General features: G+C 49.4%; 1 protein-coding gene across 1 annotated transcript in view; it reads right to left on the reverse strand.

Moving 5' to 3' along the window:
- The window catches only part of LOC144136429 (uncharacterized), a 123249-nt gene that overhangs the window by 45186 nt on the left and 57170 nt on the right, over positions 1-20893 (reverse strand). The window contains exons 10-22 of the mRNA XM_077668732.1: positions 20476-20588; positions 20044-20261; positions 19086-19291; positions 17939-18214; positions 17366-17529; positions 15644-15796; positions 14369-14531; positions 10417-10604; positions 7649-7835; positions 6996-7253; positions 4032-4199; positions 3227-3451; positions 2603-2681 (exon numbers count right to left, since the gene is read on the reverse strand). Of these exons, the coding sequence (XP_077524858.1) occupies positions 2603-2681; positions 3227-3451; positions 4032-4199; positions 6996-7253; positions 7649-7835; positions 10417-10604; positions 14369-14531; positions 15644-15796; positions 17366-17529; positions 17939-18214; positions 19086-19291; positions 20044-20261; positions 20476-20588 (2398 nt within the window). The remainder of the gene's footprint in view (positions 1-2602; positions 2682-3226; positions 3452-4031; positions 4200-6995; positions 7254-7648; positions 7836-10416; positions 10605-14368; positions 14532-15643; positions 15797-17365; positions 17530-17938; positions 18215-19085; positions 19292-20043; positions 20262-20475; positions 20589-20893) is intronic.

The following is a 20893-nucleotide window of genomic DNA, read 5'->3' on the forward strand; positions in this document are numbered from 1 at the left end:
TAAGCAGTCTTAAGTGTCTCTGCCAATTTTTTCTTCATTACTGCGACTGTAATGTATGCTTGTCGCAGTCTTCTCCTTACCAGGCTTCGGGAAATTGTTGCGTTGTTTCGCGGAAGTGCTGCCACTGTTGTACGTGTGTTTTGCGGTCTTCTAGTAAGAACGAGTCGTAGGCTTATCGCGCGCAGTTGCACCTGTCCACACCCATCCGATTAATTGGCTAGTTCGTATAAAAAAAACTTGGATGACGCTTTACCTACACTTAAGAGTATAATGCGACAGCATTAGATATTCCTCCCACGTAAGTACTCCTTCCCTTTCATAGATTCATATATATCGGGGAGCCGTCATACCAATACTGGCGCAGTGGTGCAGACGTTAAGCGAAGCGACACTGGCACGGCAGGTGGGCTGTATCAAACGCAGCTTTACGTGGGGCTTGTGGCACCCAGGTTGCTCTTCCTGAGCTCCCGTAAGGCTCATGTTTGCACAGATAGTTTTTCGAGAGGATGCCTATCTCTCTATCTTTGAGCTGATGCGCAGTGCCACGGTAGGAAGGTGGCATTTGCACTCAATTTATCTGAATTAATTTTAGCGCCACCTGCTATGGTGGGAAAGTTGCCCACAACCCAGTAAGAAGGTTGCCACCTCCCCCCGTGGCTGGCAGGTAAGACGCCTGCTTTTTCGCGGCACGGACGGACGGACGCCGGCTTTTGTAGCGAATGTGATTTCTAACGCCGTGGCATTAAAATACGGACTGTGCGTTGCAAGGTACCTTAGTATTCATTGTGGGCTATAGCTGCAGACTTAGACTGATGAATAAAGTTTGCTCTTAACGTCTGTAGGATGGCCGCAAGCCTTATAACCATCACGCGGGGAATTTACTTTTGAGCAGAATAATAATAATAATACTGCCATATTAATGGCCCCTTGGTATTAAATTCAATACGTTTGCCTTGACAGTGGTTTATAATGTTCCACAAAAAAGTAGAATAAGCAGTAGTGCAATCGGATTGAGTGCAAATGGACTTTGCAAACACCGGACAATTGGTCATAGCCGATAGATGTTTATTGGGGAAGAGCCGAAGTGCGTTCTAGAAAAGGAGCAAACCGAATGATAGACCAAATTAAGTTCACTGCGACGAAACGAAAGAAGATCTTGGTTTGATCCCCAAGTTAATATCGAGTTACTTGATCCCAAGTGAATTTTGGTTAGTTTTTCCATGTTAAGGCATTTAAAGCAGCGTATTCATCGGGACTTGAAGCAGCGAACCTCGTGAATAAGCAGCCGGAAAAAAAAAAATTGGAAGTGGTTTAGCTCTGGTTAAACCTGGAGTGACGCGATAGCTACAGCTGGCCGATTGGAACTTGCTCAGTTGAATTGCAAAGTCAGTCTTTCGCCGCTCCGTTTCGCTGGGCGTTCCTTCTTCAACTTCGTCCCACTTGACACGACGCATGCGCACAGCTGTTGCAGCTCGGTTTCGCCGGCGCGCCGCGCCGCCAGCAGCAGCAGCTGCTCTGCACCACGTGGCTGGTCACATGACCAACCAAGTGATCAGCCACGGCGCCGCGCCGCCGGCAGTTGCTCCGCACCACGTGACCAACCACGTGCAGCGCAGCCCGCTGAAGCTCGAAATACTACCGTAATATAGCTTTCGCTACAAAAAAATCGCCTGGCTTAGCTAAGGTTAAGCCTAGGATGCGAAGCATAATAGATTTGTGAAAGGGATTCGGTATCGCCTGCCCGTAAGTCAGGCTAGTAGTCTCTTCGTTGTTTAGCAATCTCCTGGAGGAGCGAGAGTTAGCCTTGGTGGTCGCGGCCGCGCGGCGAACGCGCGAGTTGAGCCCCGTCTCTACTCAGCTGGCGTGACGTCAGACCACGTGCTCGGCTGCAGCGCCCCTAGCGGGAGGAGCGGGAGTTAGCCTTGGTGGTCGCGGCCGCGCGGCGACCGCGTGAGTTGAGGCCCCGTCTCTCCTCAGCTGTCGTGACGTCAGACCACGTGCTCGGCTGCAGCGCCCCTAGCGGGAGGAGCAGGAGTTAGCCTTGGTGGTCGCGGCCGCGCCAGGCTGGGCTATGGTTGAGCTAAATAGTGTCCCTATTATGCTTCGCATAGAAAGAAAAACACTTCCTGATTTCGTTCCCGCACACCTCACATAAGCTGAGCATAAGCACCAGTTTTCGTGAAAGCAGAAGATTTAGTAATTACAGTATACGGTCACTGCTCTTAACGCGTGGCGCAACCGTGGACGCGACGGAAACACTGTCATTGGTTGCTGTGTTCGAAGGCGCTCTTAACCATTGCGAAACGCCCTGCTGTACTCCGGTAAGAAGCTTGGCTAGTTGACACATACTTAACAGACGTGAAAACAGAACTAAACACATTTCTTTTTGTGCGAAAGCGTGCAAAAAAGGAAGCAAACGGGAAATTTGTTTCTTAAGCCACATCGAAGAATATTTCGAGTGGCGGAAGCCAAGGTATGCAAAAAAGAGCAGACGTCTTCTCACCGCGGTTCGGCGGCGGGAGCCGGTCGTGCGAGTGCACGAGAGGAGAGATGGAGAGAGAGACGTGTGGCATGCACTGTGTGTACATGCAAAATGGCCGTACCTAACATACCAGTCTGAATAACTCATGGGGTTACCGTCGCTCCAGCGGTAGAAACCTTCTCCCGCGGCGTCGGTTAGACCTGCAGAGAGGGAAGAAAAAAGCAAAACGCAAGAGGGCGTCAGAGAAACATACCTCTCTAAAAGGCAAAAACGAAGCTAGTTAGAGACGCTATTGCCGGACATTCTAAGGTTTGCCTTGAATTTCGTCACCAGAGAACCAATTTGCACACTGAGCGCCCGATGAATGTTGGGTCCATTAAGAATTATTTGCACGCGTGCGTCTTAAAAAAAGGTTCAGTCAAAATTTGAGAACATTCCGAGGGCGGTACAAGGTGAGAGCGGCAGTCTCGTGCCGTGTGTCCTTGCTGTGTGCTGTCCCTCGTTAGGTGATGTTTTAAGTGCAATATGAACCAACTAGCTCAGATCCAGATCATCACGGTAAAACATACTGCTTAAAAGCAGTGCATGCGGTCACTCATCCCGCATCCCCACTAGACGGCCAAGGGTAGAAGGGGAGGGGGAGGTGGCGAGCGTAGGCGTGCAGATGCAAGAGAGGAGTAGATAAAAATTATGCCGGATGCGCCTGTTTAAATAGCTCCTGTAGAGGGCGCGCCCGTGGACGCACCGATGTAGAGCGACTTTCGGTGCGCCTTCCAGATGTCGGTGAGGAAGTAGTGGATGATGGCCATCTCCCGCTCGTCCAGGATGCTGACCAGGTGGCCCGAGCGGCCCTTGCCCCACTCGGCACACTTGGCCTCGGCCTCGTACCACTGCAGCGGGTCCGGCGCCTCGTACATGTTGTAGCAGTGGTCCTGGTAGAACTTCCACTGCTGGGGGCACTCCTGAGGGTCTGCGCCGAAAGGGAAAATGCGCTCGCTTGTTTGCGGGGCTGATTCGGAGACTATATCTACGGCGCTGAGCCGTGAAACGTCGGATTAACATCTGTTTCTTTCTGCGACGATATCTGCACATGACGTTTGATTTGGGGTAATCGGCACTGCTGTTACCACGGGCGTAGTGTGTCGTTATTAAATACTGCCACGTTCACTCGTTTCCTGATGACATTGGTACACGGGCCGACCGAGAAATGGGTGGTGACTGAAAATCCTGGGAGGCTTTCGCGACTTTTCCACTTTGATCGCGGAGTGCTTTTTACATTTCTGTGACGCCGACAAAATCAGGTAAATGAACTATTAGTATAAGGATCAGTGCAGGTGTTCACGCTTCCATGTATCTGTATAAATTGTCAAACTGCTATGCAAAAGAAAGCACCGCACAAGAAATGGTGTATCAGAGGGATGGCTAGCAGTTAGACTGAAGTCTTACATAACATACGACGTTTGGTTATGTTATCAGCTAACTGACGAACAATTTTGGCAATCAAACCAGTTTGCCGCCCCTGTCCTGGACAGTTGCGAGGCCGTACTCACTGTCGAAGTCCAGCTGGTTCAGGTCCGGCGGCAGCTGGAAGCTGAGCGACTTGTAGGAAAGGGCGAACCCGCGCCCCGTGCCCTTGCCGTCGGTGGAGAACACGATGGAGAGCGTGTTCCAGCTGGAGACCACGTTGCGTGGAGGCATCGAGTTGTTGCAGTAGCGGCCTGCAGGGCAGCACAGGACGGGGCCGCAATGAGCGAACGCGCACGCGGCCTATGCCGGCTACGAACGCAAAAGAGGATCTGCAATCGCCTCAGCGACGAAGAACCAACGCAATTCTGTGACAGTCTGTAAGCCGCAGCAAATAGTAAATGAATTTTTTAAAATTATAACTGCACGATGAAAAAGATTCGAAAATATTAACGACCGCGGCAATTACAAGTCCTGGTAGCATTCATACGAACGTACTCAGCGTCGTGTAGTGCATCCCTTCAGTTGAGGGTCACAGAGGTGACACTAAAGGCAATGTTGTTCGAAGAACGAGGCATGCTACTAGCTGTTCTAACAACTCTCGGTCTCTGAGCAAGCAACGTTAAGTACATTTTGGGCATTTTCGCAAAGTTGTTTTTAAGAATATACCGACAGGCCTGGGAATTCTGGACTTCAGTTTTTTTACAGCGCTAGCTGTTAATGCGAACGTTCCGGGGCAAGGCATGTTTGTTGTCGTCGTAGTAGCAGTAGTGACAGCCGTGCGGCGGCGAGTGATCGGAAGGAGGGGCGGCAGGGAGGAGGGGGGGAGGGGCAGGGGAAAAGTGGCGCCCCCCACGGACTGAATCTTTCTGTCCGTAATAATTATCGCATGTCAGTTTGCACTGATTTTCTGCATTACCAATTGTGTAATCGCCATTGAACTTTTGTTTCTAAATATAGCACTGCTATTTATTTTCGACCTTTAGCCATTACCTCCTTTCTTATTAGTCTTTACTTCTGTCTTTTATAATTTTTTTCTGTGACTTCCAGCAAAACATCTCACAGCTTCTACAGCTTAGTAGCCCTCTGTTGGTATGTAGGAGGGATAAAAGTTGTTCAGCGCGCACGAGATTGCTAGCAGCATATGGAAAAAGAAAAGAAAAATAGAAAACTCCGAAAATGAACTGTTGCGTCTCCGCACAACACATTCCCACAGAGGGGACAGTGTTAGGGAAGTGCAATCTCACTGGCTTTAGAGCTTCTGCATATATAGAGCTTGTTAAAATCTCATCGGTAACAATCGAATGAAAAAATTAAGCGCGTGTAAGGCGATATTGTCTATTGCGAATATTTCTAACGCTTTATTTAATACACACTGTCACGCAAATAGATGAACATGCAGCACGATGAAGTGACACCGGTTATTCGCGATGGTTTAGGCATATAGCGACCGCAAATAATATGCATGGTGGTCACAGGCTGCAGAGAAATCCGTAAGTACCACATTACTATACTGCGTAACACAGAAACAACGCCATCCATGATATTTAACGGGTTCTAGTTTGTTGGGCTCCTGCTGGCAGAAATGGAAGCCTGGACACGTACTGAACCACATTCCGCAGCCCTTTCGCCTTTACGGTGTCGGCACTGCGGTGAAGGTTAGAACTCCTCTTAAAATCGACATAGAGCAAATAAAAATAGCACAGATCATCAAAATGAATAAACAACACGGCGGATTAATATTTTCCGACTTGAAAATAGGGCCCGGGGAAAAAAAAGTATCCGTCCAGAATGTTGTAACGGCTACCATGGGTGTTTCCTGGAAAGTCAGACAGGGCTTGCCAATGCGCTGTGCGGCACAAGAGCCGAAGAAAACGGCAGAGACACCGAATTAATTTCTTTCGCTGCTCTGGAAAGCTCGGGGGCGATGCTATAGCAACGGCGCCAGGAAGAACGCGACGACCGGGATTAGTGAAATATTTTTTTTTCTCATTCTACCGCGAGAAATCCATCACTGACATCAGACACAAACACAAAAGACCGAAATATTGAAAGTAAAGTATACGAACAAAAAAATGCTTTTTTTTTTACTTTTCGAAGAATATCTCTCGGAAGATATGAATAATGAACTGCAGCAGAGAAAAAGAGGACGCCAAGAACGACGCGCGCCCTTAATATTATATGACACATTACGCCCTCTTTTTTGTTTTGTTTTCACGTGGAAACAGTCAACGTTAGCGCCATGACCTTTAGTCGTGCAGATCTTGTGAAAAATTAACGAATTCCTGCAACATTATAATTTACAACGACACGTCGCGTGCGCTCCATGTAAACACTACCTGTGAGTCGCTTATGAAGCAAGGCCACAAAACGGGATATGACTGCTTGGTAATCCGTCTCAACGGAACTTACAGCCCAACAGCAGATGGTGGCCAATGAAACGTCCATGTAATGCTGAGATAGACGTCACAGACGTCATAAGCAATTACTGCTAACGTTAATGATCTGTATGTGCCGACTAGTGACAGACGTCTCATACAGAGCATCCTCGTTTCCGTCGATGGGCGCGGTTACTTAAAAACGCTGTGCTGTTAATGGAGAAATTGTCATCTCTGCACTTGGCTGCTCAAGCTAAACGCGCTCGTGCAGAAAAAGCAGGCCTGTAAGACATCTCCATAGTGCAGTGCATGCGGTCATTTAGGAGGCACAGCTAGACACCATACCTTCCCTATCCATGCTCCGCAAGGCTTAAGTTACCCTTTGCACACCCCTCCCACGATATCGTCCATGAGCGGTGGGCGCAGGCACCGGCGCACAAAGATCTGGCCTCCCAGCGTAAGCTGGTGGGGCTAGCCGTACGGGTGGCCCTGGCGACTGGACCCCTGAAATATGGACTCTATGTTCCACCGGCTTTATTTCTTTTATTCATAATAACAATAAAGTTCTCCACCACCACCACCACCACCACCACCACCACTACCGCCACCACCCAGAAGCATTGCATCTGCAGCGCAAGCAGCCGCGGGTTGCACCAAATGCACTGCACTCGCCTATGAGGTTCTCCTGCTCCTGGTCCCGGCCGTCGTAGAACTCGAGGTAGTCGGTGGCGCAGTGCTCGGCGCTGGGCAGGTCGAAGTCCTCGAAGGTGACGTTGATGTAGTGCGAAGGCGGCGCCACGATGAGCCACGCGCACCGGTGGTTGTTCACGTACGGCTTGGGGTAGTCGATGGAGAAGATGTGGCCGCAGTGCGCGTCGCACACGTGCAGCGCCGAGCAGTGGTAGTCGCCCATGCCGCAGCCGGGGCAGTCTGGCGAGCACCCGGTTACCTCCATTACAACATCCCCCACCCCTGTGCCCTCAGTAATCAAGTGAAGCTATAAACACCCGCGACCACATCAAATGACAGCTTGGCAAACGACCTCCAGAGACCGGAATTCGCAGAATTTACCAAACTTTAGAGCAGTGCACAACGAGTCTAATAACACGTGTTTCTGGACAAAGCAACGTTTGCTGCGTAGTCAACGACGCATCGAGGTATATCTATGCATCTCTTTAAAGACGAAGGCGAAAAAAATAAGTCGAAGAAAATAACACCGATTTCTGTAATCTATCACTGTGCCCTCATGCACGGAGGCAAACTCCAACTTTGAATCGCCAAACCGCGAAAACGCGCAAAATGGGACGGTGGGCTGCGAAGCGTACCGGTGAACTTGTACGTGGCGTAGAAGCCGCTGAACCTGCTCAGCGAGTAGCGGAAGCAGGTCTTAAGGTGGATCTCCATGGGACCGTTGGAGATGATCTCCTTGGGGAAAGTCTGGCCGTTCGGCGACAGGATGGAGTCCGAGCAATTGCTGTTCAGGTCACGGCCCGGGTACAGCAGCAGCTGGTCCTGCTCCCTCCGAAAAAAAAAGAGAGAGAAAAGTTGCAGAAAGAGCGCCACAATGGCGCCGAGGGCATCCGAACACTGAGTAATGACTTTGCTTAAAGCATGACAGTGACAAGGAAGTCTTTCAAGCGGCTTGGAAACTGGCTGCTACGCTGGTCCATTGAATTTCATGGAAAGAAAAGAGGAACAAAGGAGGCAGCGAAAGGAAAAAAAAATCTTGTTAGCGCGCGAAAATAAAGGTGATGGTGAGCGGAGGGGAACTGTCAATGTGCGTTTGCGCGAAATGCAGTCTTTCTTTCTTTATTTAATTTATTTATTTTACACGATGCAGCCTCCCCTGCGGATGTGACAGGAGGGGAAAAAAGAAGCACAAGATACGAAGACAATTTGGACGCTATTGCAGACTGGCGCACGCGTTGGAAGCCGCAAATATATATAAACAAAAGTGTTCCCGTCACCTTTACAAGAAAGCACTGAAGCCATTTGGGCAGCTATCGAATTAATGATATTATTTAGAGTTCAAGCAATGGATTTAAATACTTAGGCGACTTTTCTGACTTATTTCCTAGGATGGATTAAGCACGTTAATTCTATTGGGAATAAGGTATAAGTTTAGGGCTTCTTACGGGGGAAGTTTGGTCATTTGCCAAGCATTTTAAAAACACAGGTGTGTTTTGGCAACATGCGTTCAGCACTTGATTATGGATGCGGTTGTTGGAACCCGCATACAAAACAAGAACTTCTAACAAAATGGGGGAAAAAATCAGAACAGGGCAACGAGATTTATAGTAGGAAATTACAGCCCGGAACTCCGCATGACCAGGAGCAAACGCAAACCGAAATGGCAAGAACTGAGCGACCACGGGAGAAATCTTAGATTAAAATTCTTTCAGAACTTTTGCTACCTTGGAACCGGCGTAAACCGCGAAAAAAAAATTCAGCCGCCAAATTACATACCGAATCGGCTGGGCCACCATTCGAAGATCAAAGTAACATTTTTTTAGGGATGCAGGTTTTCGTTTATATTATTTTTTGTTCGCACTCTTCGCGATTGAAACAGCTTGCCGTCAAGCATCGTTTCTACTTCCTCGAAAGATGATTTGTTTCATGCTTTGATTAATTTTTTATTGTACAGAGACATTACCATTTGCAGCTCCTCCGTTTCGCCCTACAGGTCGATGCCAGTAATTAATAAATAAATTAGAATAAAATTTAGAAAATTTCTTCAAAAGCATATTGCGAGGAACGCCACAAAATTTATGGTACGTAAAAAAAAACTATTTAAACGTACACCGGATGAAAAGGTGAATTATTTGGATCACGACAGCTTCTCGTCGATGATGACTTAAAGAAATTTAAACAGTTGCCCAATAATCGGTATCACGGAGAGTAATTTAAAGCGCGTAAAAACTGTATCAATTCGATACGACGACGTCAGTTGTGCAGTTATTCTGTCATTGCTTCTGATGGCGCACATTAGTAGAAGACTATCGGATTATCCTCAATGTTCGGCACAGAGAACTCTACGCGTTTTCACGAAACGCGACGTTTATTCTGTTGTCCGTTTCCGTTCGTAAAAAAAAAAAAGGCACGTTTATTCACAGCACGTACGCAGTTCTTCCGCATTTCGCCCAGACAGCAAAATAAGGTCGAGTTCTCCATTTTTATCGTCTGCCGGGACGTCTTTGTCGGGTAGTGGACATTAGGCAGACGATGCGCCTCGAGGCGCAAGAAGGAACGACAGAGCGAACAGAAATGGAAGGGTCATTGCGTATATTGCTCTAGGAGACCGAGATAAACTCGACCTCGTGGCGAACAGGAAGGTCCAGTTTATCTAGCGCCACACTTTCTGCGCATTTATGTGAGTTGAGGAGTGAACGTAAGCGAGTTATGACGTAGGTGTTGTAAAACCACCATCCTGCCGCACAATTCTTCGCTCGACGCAGAATCTTGATGCGGAGAGTTTTTCCTGGAGTCGTATACGTTTGATGCCATATTTCTTTTTTTGGGAAGATTCAGCTCTTCCTCGAGGCGCATGACGAATTGAAACTAACGGTTCGTTTCCTATGATTGAACGCTTCGTTGCATGACATATCACCGATTTACTTGGTGGGGTGGCTGCCTGAGCATCATAGCGAGGAACGAGCGATCCCGGATGGAAAATAAACGCTGTGCTAGCGCGGTATTTTTATTCTCGAGTGCGGCTCTTCGTTTATGTTAGTCTTTGAGAGCTACTGCGTTGCGATAGAAGGCGCCATATTTTTCGGACTCGTTCGCCGCGATTGCAAAAAAAAAAAAACAGCCCCAGAGGCGCACTTCTTTTTTTAACAGCACAGTATCCTGCGCTGGTTAATATATGAAATCACGGCCAAATCAGTAATGTTCGTTCTTTTGGTAGGCCAACCACCCCGTTACCAAGTTGTTTTGAACCCCGAAAATTTGAGAAAGTTCTAAAGATTTCCTTTCCAGCCTTATTACTGCTACAACTAGTTACAACTAGTTCCTTGTTTGAAATCCACTCCACACTCGAGAAATCCGCCAAGCACACCTGGCTAACACGCAGGGGGACTTAGCGCGCGCACACCTGGCACTGTCCGGCGCGGGACGAGGCCTCCCTCTGGGCCAGATCGAAGATGATGAAGCTGAGCCAGACGTGCTTCCCCGGCGGCGGAAGGATCTTCCACCAGCAGCTCTTGTCCTGGCCGTAGTAGAACGGGTGGTTGGGCGACGCGATGGAGCCCTCGGGAGCCTCCAGCACGGCGCCGCAGTTCACTGCGAGGGTGCCAGCGGATGGGCACGCCAGTGAGGATAGCGTCCGCAGTGGGACGATTAGGATGAAAGCGGACAGTCCAGTGCTTATTTATTGTTTATTTATTTATTTATTGGTACATACTGTCAATCCCATATGGGATTATAGCAGGAAGGGCATAAGTTGAACAGTCTAATAAATAAGCACAATAAGGCAAGCAAGCATAACACAAAGGTAAACACTCAGCGTTGTGAGGGTAAGATGTTTAACAAGAACTCAAGAATAGAAGTAAAAGTGTACAAACTTTCAAATAGACGGAACAGACAACAGTAATCAAGGAACAGAGAACAGACACTGGAAGCCAATGAATCAATATTTTAAAAATGAAAGGCAAAAATGTAAGGTAATGCAACGGAAGAACATGTAGAAATGCGCACACAATGAACACGATCTGTGCCTGACTGGAAGGCGGGTACATATGCAAGGGTGCGTAAAGCATTTATTCCGTACCCAGTTGGTGTTCGACGAGGGCTAGTTAGTTATTTAATGATGAGCAGCTTGTGATGGTTGGGTCAAGGGTATTCCATTCGCGTATGGTTAGCGGGAAGAATGAGTGTTTAAAGCAGTCGGTCCGGAAAGTGTACTCGTTTAATGTATGAGAGTACTTATGGCGTGTGGGCCTGGTATCTGTAAAGGATAAATATGTAGAAGTGTCAATATGCAGCTGATTATTGAGCAACTGGTGCATGAATCTAAGACGTGCTAGTTTGGCTCTCTTTTGCAAGGTAAGCATACCAGCATAATCAACCACCAGCTATCGAAGATTATTACCTGCTACCCGTAGCTTATACGTAATCTTCTAGTGCTGCTGCTGCTGCTGCACATTCTGCTTTCGGTTGTTTCGTGCTGTTATTCACCCTTTTTTATTATGCACTGCATAACTGTTGCGCTTAAATATCCATATTATCTCCTTTCATTTGCGATTTCCAAACATTTGTGTACTCGATTGAAAATTGTAATTAGCGCTGAACGCTGCTGTACATGCCACCTTCAAGTAGCCCTTGACCTTTGTCAAGCTGCCGGTTAAGCAGTATTCCGCCGGAGGTCTTTTCCTCATTGAAAAATAAAAGCGTTTAAATCTGAGTCTGAGTACGGCATGATAGCAAAATGAGGTCAGGCCTCCACAGATAGAGGTGCCGCACGTTCACGGAGATGCAGCTAACGACATGAATAGTTTACCGTGCGCAGTGCACTTCACTGCTGTTAGGTGCGCGATCCTGTTATTACCTGCCCCCCCAATGGATGTGTTTGCAAAGGCAGAGTACGCGCTGTAGCTGCAAAGTGTGCCGTGTGTCCCAAACACCCGTGGCTGAAATTGGGCAAGACAGGTACATTACAGGTAGATTTGTAATAATATGAGTAGTCTTTAAAATGGCAGCAGACATGCGGATTAGTTTGGCCGTAATGATTTTTAACTGCTTGCGGCGGACGCATTAGAAATCGATGAGAATCTTATGAATGATCTATTTACGAGGGTAGAATTTTATTCAGGGCCATTGAAAAAGTACCGAGGAAAGAAACGATCCATGGGCTCTCCAGCTCAGCGAGTTCAACACGCACTGTGGAGCAGCAGCGCATTAAAGGGACCATGAAATGGTATGCTTGTATACTGAGGTCAGGAAAAAAGCGTGTGATCAGTACTCCATCACTCTTCACCGCAGGGCAAAATATTTCAAGCCAACTTCATTAACATCGAAGCTATCGGCAATTCAAAATTATGCTCCTCTTCTCCCCTGGGCCTAATGAGAAGGCTCGCCAAAACTGCCCACTGATGTCATCGGGGAAGGGGATGCGCGGAGAGGTGTCGCTCTGATCGGTTGCGAGGTGCTACGAGCAGCGATTTTTTAAAATTATTTGTAAACTACAGGGTCCCACGCAGAGCTTTTAAATTTTACTCGAGTACTCGCAAAGACCATTTCTACGCATCTGTTGCACTAGAAAATGACCATCGATATTATTTCAGGGTCTCTTTAAGCCCTATGCCTGGAGCAGGTTTCAGTGTGCGTAAGTGGTCATGCAAAAACCGGCTCTCTCAGGAAACGTCAAATCGGCTTTTAGTGTTTGCAAGCAAGCGCTCTCTGGCTGTCCCTCCTTCTCTGAGCAGATATGTCACCACCGGCAAAAATGAATCCGTGCCAGCGTCCTTCGCCCAAGCCACGCTCATCAGAATTGTGCTGTCTGACGACTCCGTGGACACGGCTCGCTCGGCAAACGGACGCGGGAGTTTATATAAGCACAATTTCAGAGACGGTGCGCTGCTGGCACGCTGCACCAAGCAGTAAAAGACTACCGCAACTTCGCTCATGCCTTGCGAGCGCATCCGGCAGCTGTCTCTTTTCCTATTTCACGGCCGGCGGCAGTGCAAGTTGGCCTTGAACCGCACACGCCTCAAGGCGTGTCGCGCGTCGGGTTGCGGTTTTGCTTTATGCGTCGCTCGCGCGGCGTTCTCCGCAACCCTCGCCTCCACCCGGGACTTCCTCTAGTTCAATATAATCCGCGATGGTCACGCAAGAAAACAGTTTGCTGTGGCTATCACATCCGGGCACTGGGTGCGTAGGAAGGCCGCGCTTAATTAATGATGTGAGTGCGCTAGCTGACCGCCTTGAGGTTTGCCTATAACCTGTTCATTCGCGGTGAGGGCGTGGCGGGCTTTTTCACCCAGTTCTAGAGGTGACAACAATCTCCAAAACCTGTCCGCAGGCTGATCGATGCACATTTTACTCGTTTACTAGGCTCTTTCCATGTTCTCATTAACTTTTTTACCATATATTTTTTTCTCTCTCGAGCGGTCGACTAAACCTCGAGGTAATAGGCATCACGAAATGCCGTTATGTGACGCCTATTGAGCGCCTAAAAATACTTTTCACGCATGATATCACTTGAGCTGCCACGCTAGATGATGAGGTTGATAAATATAATGTCAACGACTGAAGCGCACGAATTCGCTGCTGAGCGGACTCGAGCTTCGGCAAACAGATTTTGGGCGCTTGACAAGTTCCGCGCCGCCACATGCTGCCCGAACCAACGTTACACCGAACGACTTCTTTCGTCCACTTTTTACGGTCGACAACGAGAATCACGAAGAACACAGAGCTGCAAGCTATCGCCGCCGCTGCAAAAGCTACGCACCTGCTTCTGGCGCCGAGTGGCGGATTAGTGCAAGAGGAGTCCCGTTTCAATAGCAGCACCTCAATCAGTTTTAACCTCCCGATTGCGACCATTACACTGAAAAGCAAGACGATCAGGGCGTCTCGAACTAAATTGCCGCATGTCTTGGCGAGCGAGCTGGTCCTTACAGGTTGTCTTTTTGTAGAGAGAGAAAAAGAAGGAAAAAGAAAGAAAGAGAGAAAGAGAAAACAGCCTTTTAAAAGCAAGAACCGGGAGGTTGGCCTGACGCAGATTGCTCTACTTATTACTGCCCGCTCGGCTTTGAGAAAAGGAATGAAAAGAGGTCTTGATGGCTGTCAGTGATGGATATAAAGGAGGGATGAGCGCAAGTATGTCCCAGAAGCTCGCCACCAGTTTACCTATAGCCACGGCCGGCAGCCGAAGTTCTGTGGCGTTTAAAAGGCCGGAATTGCTTGTCAAGTATATACTTACTTCAGGGCTTACAATTCTAGTCATATGTTACTAACCGAGTTCTCGGCATGGGACGCATCTCAGGGTCCATGGTTTAGTAGCTCTACCTGCGAGTGGATGGAAGTTGAAGCGTAGAGACGCAGCTCACCCTGCGAGCGGCACCCGACGAGCTCGAGGCGCAGACAGGGCGCCCTCTTCCAGCGGAGCACCTGTAGCTTGACGTAGCGCGTGACGATGCCACGCAACAGGTTGTAGCGCACCGCCTGGTCGGCGTTGAACGTCGACAGCTCGCACTGGTGGCACTCGTACACCTGCCACGGGGAATGGCGCATGTTGGGCGTGGTGCGGAGGAAGGAGCTGCGCTGCTTACAACCTTGCTGTTTACGACACCGATTTAACGCTAGGGCGGCTCGCTCAATTCCCATCCGAATGAGGAAATAAGATTGCTATTGCATGACCAGCTTGAGCGGCAGCATGAGAAGCTTTACCCTCGGGGGGCGTGGTGGTCGCGGACAAAAACCATGACTTACGCTACGCAGTTCGGTGATGCGAATGTGCTCAAATTTTCGGTCCCTAAAAGGTACGTCATGCCAAATGTGGTCTGGCTACGCACAGACGCTGCGCAGCCGGAAGGCATTTCGACACGGACATCGCGCCTATCTGCATGCAACGAAGAGCAGAGTAGAACGCGTAGTACTGACCGAAAACATCCTTGATCGCTGCTGTTACCTAACTGTCACTCGCATTTTTACAAGCTGGGTATGAAAACGCACGCTCCGCCGTTGCGGAGAAACCCGCGTCAAAACACCCTGTGCATATAGCGAAGTAACCAGTTAAACTTCTCATGCATCCTGATAATTCGGTATGAAATTAGCTGAGCCAAAAACAACCCGTCGTTAAGCATCTTCCCTTTCAGAAGCCATTGGCAGAGGTCGAAGCGTTGTTGCAGCCTGCACTGAGCGACTACTCCCCATGTAACAGTGAAAAGCGCAAATTTTTACTTTACAGCGGCAGCTGATATAGCCAGGTCCCCCTCGCGTGGCTGTCGTCTGCATAATGTGATCTCACCGCATAGCAAGGTCACGTGAACTATTGTTATGTCACATCGGCGGGTCACATGATCCACTGGTCACATCGATGAGCCATGTGACTGAAGGCCCCGCCTCCCCCCCTTCTCCAACACGGTCTTTCTTCCAAACCCTGCTTCTTGCATATACAGCTGACGATGGAACTCTAGGAACATTACATGAACGCCGCTTCAGCTTATTTCCTCCGTATTTTCCCTCTAGAAGCATGATTCTTTCAAAGCTTTATCGAGTTTGATGCAGAAATGCGAGTGAATTTTGGGTTATTCAGTACGAAACGAGTGCGCCCCACTCATGCCTGTACACGAGGCCAGAGGTTCTCAGCAGTCTCTCCCCACCTTCCTGTGTCCCACGGGCTGCTCCTCGGACGTCCAGTAGATGCTGTCATTGCTGAAGGTCAGGTGGAAGGCCATGATGTAGCCGCTCTTGACGGGCGTGTTCATGCCCTGCAGGATGACGCCCGTGATGTGCGTGTGGTTCTGCAGGTCGATCTGCACGGAAAAGAAGACCAAAAGACGCTTCTTCGTGCAGCGCGTTTAGGAGTGGAGACACAGAGAAAAAGAGAAGATAACCAGCCATACATTTTCCCATCTTGTTTTTATCAGAAGGAAGGAAGCAAACAATCAGATAAATTACAGGACATAACGCGGAAGTGCGGACGGAACGTAGAGCGTTGCGACATGCGACTACGCTCGAAATCGCCGAATATGCCTTGCAGCCCCTTTCATTTCAGAATCGTGAGCAGCAAATGGACAGGACTCAGCTCGGAGAAAATTAACGTTCTGCGGCAAGCTTGGCGCAATGGCGTGCTTGTCCGAAGCGCTTCGTGAAGCTATAGAACACACCGTTTTCGTACCTTTCTTTTGCTCTTACAGCGCTGCTCGTTTAGTTTCATTTCGAGTGCAGTTTTGTTCAAAACTGTTGCCCCATTTAGTCTGCACGTTCTGGGGAACGTCAGAAATGTTCACATTACTACCATCTGTATTTTGCATCCTCAGATCAGCGTATCACACCTTCTAAAACATAAAAACACGATCACTGTATTCACGAATAAATAAATAAGTTGAAGTAGTCCTCCCACTGCGGCCTTTCTTCCACTATTTTCTGACGACGAGAGTGTGGGACGAAGCTTAAGTAGTAATGAACAGCCATCTTCATGAAGCGAGATCTCCTACTATGCGTGGCAGCTCAATTCCCAGAAACACCCACACACAAACGCACACATATGCGCACACACATGCTTCTTCTCGCGCAAGAAGTTCGTGCCAGGAGCTTGAAACAAATGCGAAGCTCGGTTCCAAGCGTCTGAGGGAAGGAAATTATGCGAAGGCGCGCAAGACGACATAATCCGCTCGACGGTAGTTTCTTGGAAGCATTTTGCGCCGGCGACTGCGATCATCTGCACACGGCGCTCCGGCGGACTCAAATGAGGCGCGATTACGTTACCGCCCAGTAACCGTCACGTTGCGTCACGTTACGTTATGCAATCTTTCTCCCAGTCATCGTTTGGAAGAATAAAAAGAAGGCGGCACTGGCGCTGTATTACCCGATATGTTTTATGGTCCGTTCAGTCTTCACTGTAACCAAGTTCGACGTCTTAAAAGATGAGGCTAACGTTAAGAACTCTGTATTCGCTTGGCTAACAGAGAAACATCTCCTAGACATTTTACCATCAATTGGGTAGAAGCGACCACGATACACGTGCCGAACTCCCCTTTAAAGTGCCCACTCCGAGGCCCACCGGCCCACCGGTGTCCCATGACCCCCATTGGAATATTCCCTTTGAGAAACCGATGAAGGCAGACATTTTCGCTTGAAACGTATTATGACTAAAACATACTACCCACAGTATATTACACTGTGGCAGCTCCGCCAGTTACGTAATTTATCTCATTAAGAGTCACATATACAGTTTTTGGGTTATATTTGTTTTTTGTTTTGTTGTACATTTTGTTGTAAAGCGTCTAACAGCCGCTGAAACGAATTCCTCAGAGGCAGCTGTGGTCACGCGAGAATCTGCCTAGTCGAGGTGTCCACAAGAGTAATGGGGAACACTGTACCTGTATGTACTTCTGGTTGTCGGCGGGTGATGCGCACCAGCCGTGCTCGGCGTTGAGCCGCGCGTTGGTGAAGTGGTAGTGACCCGAGTCGTCCACCGACGAGGCGTGCAGCTGCGTGTCGAATATCTCCTCCGAGGCCATGCCCAGCGGTTGGCCGCACGACTCTGTACGCCCCGACAACGCACCCACGGTGCCGGGGAGGGGCCAGGAGAGAAGGAGTGAACTTTGCCACACTCGCATCTCGATGAAGCCACACGAGCAAAGCGCTCATTCACTGGGACACGAATATAACTGCATGCTGTTTCCACGGAGGGACGGGTCCTGGTATTCGCGTGAGCGCTTCGGGACATTGCGCATGTTTTCGTAACATCAAACAAGAAAAACAGGAAGGCTGTGACCTGTTTGATAATGCCACACGGGTTTTTAAAAAGATATGAGCTAATGGATAAATTTTGGTTTGGTTTAGTTTATGGGACAAATATTCAGCTGACACTTTTCATGGATCCTATAAGTATTCTTGAAGTGGTACTTGGATTGCACTCCCGCAAGGGGTGGAGAGGGGGTGACACTCACCTTCGGCGAACACCTTGAACTCGCAGAATCTCAGCGTGTCCTGTCGGCCGAATATCTGTAGCGTCACGTACTGTCCGAGCACGGGCTGGCTGCAGTTGAGGCGCAGCACGCGGAAATTGGGCTTCGTGATGGGGTAGACGGCGCACGTGAACGCGTGCAGGAAGTCCTCCTCGATGGCGTGAGGGATGCCGTAGTTCCTCTCGTCGTAGTATCGGTCGAAGGTGGCCACCAGGCCCGTGTTGTCCACCATCACGCGGAAGCCGCGCAGGCTCTCGGCTGCGTCCGAGAAGGCGTCACTGATTGCTTCGATATTTACAGGCATGCTCCAGCAGGTAACGCTCAGCGACTTAGCACGCCACAGCTCATCCTAAGGTAAACTGTAATCGTGTGTTCAGTGCCACGAGCAAAGGGTACCAGGAACTCTGAAAATGTAGCTAGGTCGGGCAGCTTATGTATAGAGTTTCGTTAATTCTACCTGTCGCTGAGTCGCTTAAGTACTCCAGAGATGCAGGCAATGCAATAATGAAAAACTTTTTTTTTTGTATATGTGAGCACTGTAAAAAAAAGCGAGCAGCTTGGCCTGTCACCCAATCTGCTCGACCAACCTTCCTGACTTACAATGAAAGTTATATATCTCTCTGTTCTATGTTCATTTCACACGCACGCGCAATTCCCAGATCGCGTGTCTCAGCCTTCGTTGCCGCTCACAGAAATGCGGAGCGCTCGCAGCGAAAGCCCTGCTAATGCGTGCCGGTGGGCGCAGGTACGTATCTGAAAGTCGCAGCAAATACAGCAGACTGAAGCGAAATAGCTATGCATGCGGCCAGCTTGCCACTTGTTCGACATATATTCACTAGCGCTTAGTGCCCGATGGTCGCTTTGTTTAGGTTTGAACAATATTTGGACAAACGTACAGCCTTGCATAACACAGACGTGTACAGGCACGAAAAGGCTGCACGTATCATTTTGTTTAGATTTGAGGACACCACTCAGTCAGGATAGGTGTAATCTCGCACCTAGAGGTACCAGGCCGGGTCCAGATTTGGAGGTCTATATGACAAGCCCGCAATCAGGATCTACGTGGACGGTCCAAGAAGGCACACCAGCACAGGCGCCGAACTACATAGGCTCCGGGGGAAATACGGACCTACGTCGTAGTAGCAGTAGTAGAGCACGAGGCCCCGGTCGAAGAGCGTGGAGTCGACGCGCGGGTGTCCCTCGCGGAACTTGGGCACGCCTCCGTGCAGGTCCGCTTCGGCCGTCATCCGGGCTCCCAGCTCGTCCTCCATGAAGTGGAAGGACTGCTCGAACACGGACATGCCCTGCACCTTCTGGCACGCCCCTGCGTCGTACCTGCATGCAGCGAGGTGGCGCTGACGGCGACGCGCCCGACATGTGCGTATCCGCACTCTCTTAGCCATCGGCAACAGACGTTGGAGTTGTCAGTGGCGGTTGTCACCAACCGTCCTTTTTATTCCGCTCTTCGTTCCTTCTTTTAAACCTGCGCCAATAGTTGTGTTAAAGGCTTTCCATAAGACGACGCACATTTGAACAAGTGGAGTCTTTAAGGACGTGCTATCTCGCAAAAGTTCATCTGTTCAGCCGCGCCTTCATCCGACCGGCGCGGTGGACTGTAAGCTTTTGCCGCAGACGGTACATCTCGAGCAACCCGATTAAGCCTTTCGCTTTACCGTATAGGACTAAGGCTACAGTACTATAATACTCTTTCTGAACAAATTCATTTCGACAGCGACAAGAACAACCCCAAGTGAATTGTTCCTTGTGACGATTCCCATAAATCTGTCTGTCTTCTGTGTGTCTCTTATGGGATCACAGATGTATTCCTCACGCTTTGAGTAAGTCTCATTCGAAGCATGATCTCTGCTGCAGACTATGCGGACAGCCTATAAAAAAAGGTCGGAATACATACAGACTGCGCAGGATGCCATGCGCACCATAAGGAAAACTTCATAAAACAACATAGAGCGCATATAGAAACCATACAATTTCCATGTACTTCTCAACATGCACCTAACTTATTCCCGTGCAAGGGTGGCCAATGCAGGGACGAAGAGAAAAGACATAAGAATGGCGAGTGTACGCACTGCAGAAGGTAAAAGGGCAGGTCGGTGGGCAGGCGCACGGCGACGTCCACGCTGCCATCGCTGCGGCAGCAGAAGTACTGCGTCGTGTTGTGCGGCGTGTAGCGGCCCCGCGGCAGCGTGCCCTCAGCGCGGTTGCGCGCCTCCGGGTCTGAGGGCCGCCGGTCGATCCACGTGACGTAGCCGCCACCCTGGAAACCCTCGGGACACGTGTCGCCCACCTGCGCATGCGCGTTCGGGACTACGGTTTCAGGTCTTGAGACCGCTACATGCGGATGCATGCCTTGGCGCTACACAGGTGCTCGTGGTATTGAACAAGGAATCACGTGGACATTTCCTGCCCCATAGAGCGTCTAAACTGCGCCCGTATTTATTGCCCTTGCAGCGCAATGTTGATTTCATTCATTCATTCATTGGTAAGGATGGCTGGCCCACCTGCAGGATGCAGTAGTTTCCCGGCGGCCAGACAGTGGCATTGCTGTTGGGGGGCGCGTCTTCCTTCTTCACGCAGAAGCACTGCTTGACGCCGCCGTCTTCCTGCAGGCCTCCTGCGGGGACGCGTAGGGAATACGGGATATGCAGCAGGGAAGAGATTATAGCGTGAAATAGTACAACGGGAGGGAAAGGCAAATAGGATGGCCTGAGCACCAACCCTGTTAAAATACAACTACGGACCTGGAAAGCAGAAAGAACGGTGAATGAAGCTGTCAAGAGTCGTGCAAAGACGTGCTTTTGAGCGGCCGTCCCGACCTGCCTTAAGGCGCACTAAAGAGGAATCTGAACTCGTCTTTTTACCACGGGAACTCTATCTACACTTTCCGGGCATTCTTAGAAACTTCGAATTATTCTCATG

This window comes from Amblyomma americanum, chromosome 6, assembly GCF_052857255.1.
Source record: "Amblyomma americanum isolate KBUSLIRL-KWMA chromosome 6, ASM5285725v1, whole genome shotgun sequence".
In the NCBI taxonomy this organism is placed as follows: Eukaryota; Metazoa; Arthropoda; class Arachnida; order Ixodida; family Ixodidae; genus Amblyomma; species Amblyomma americanum.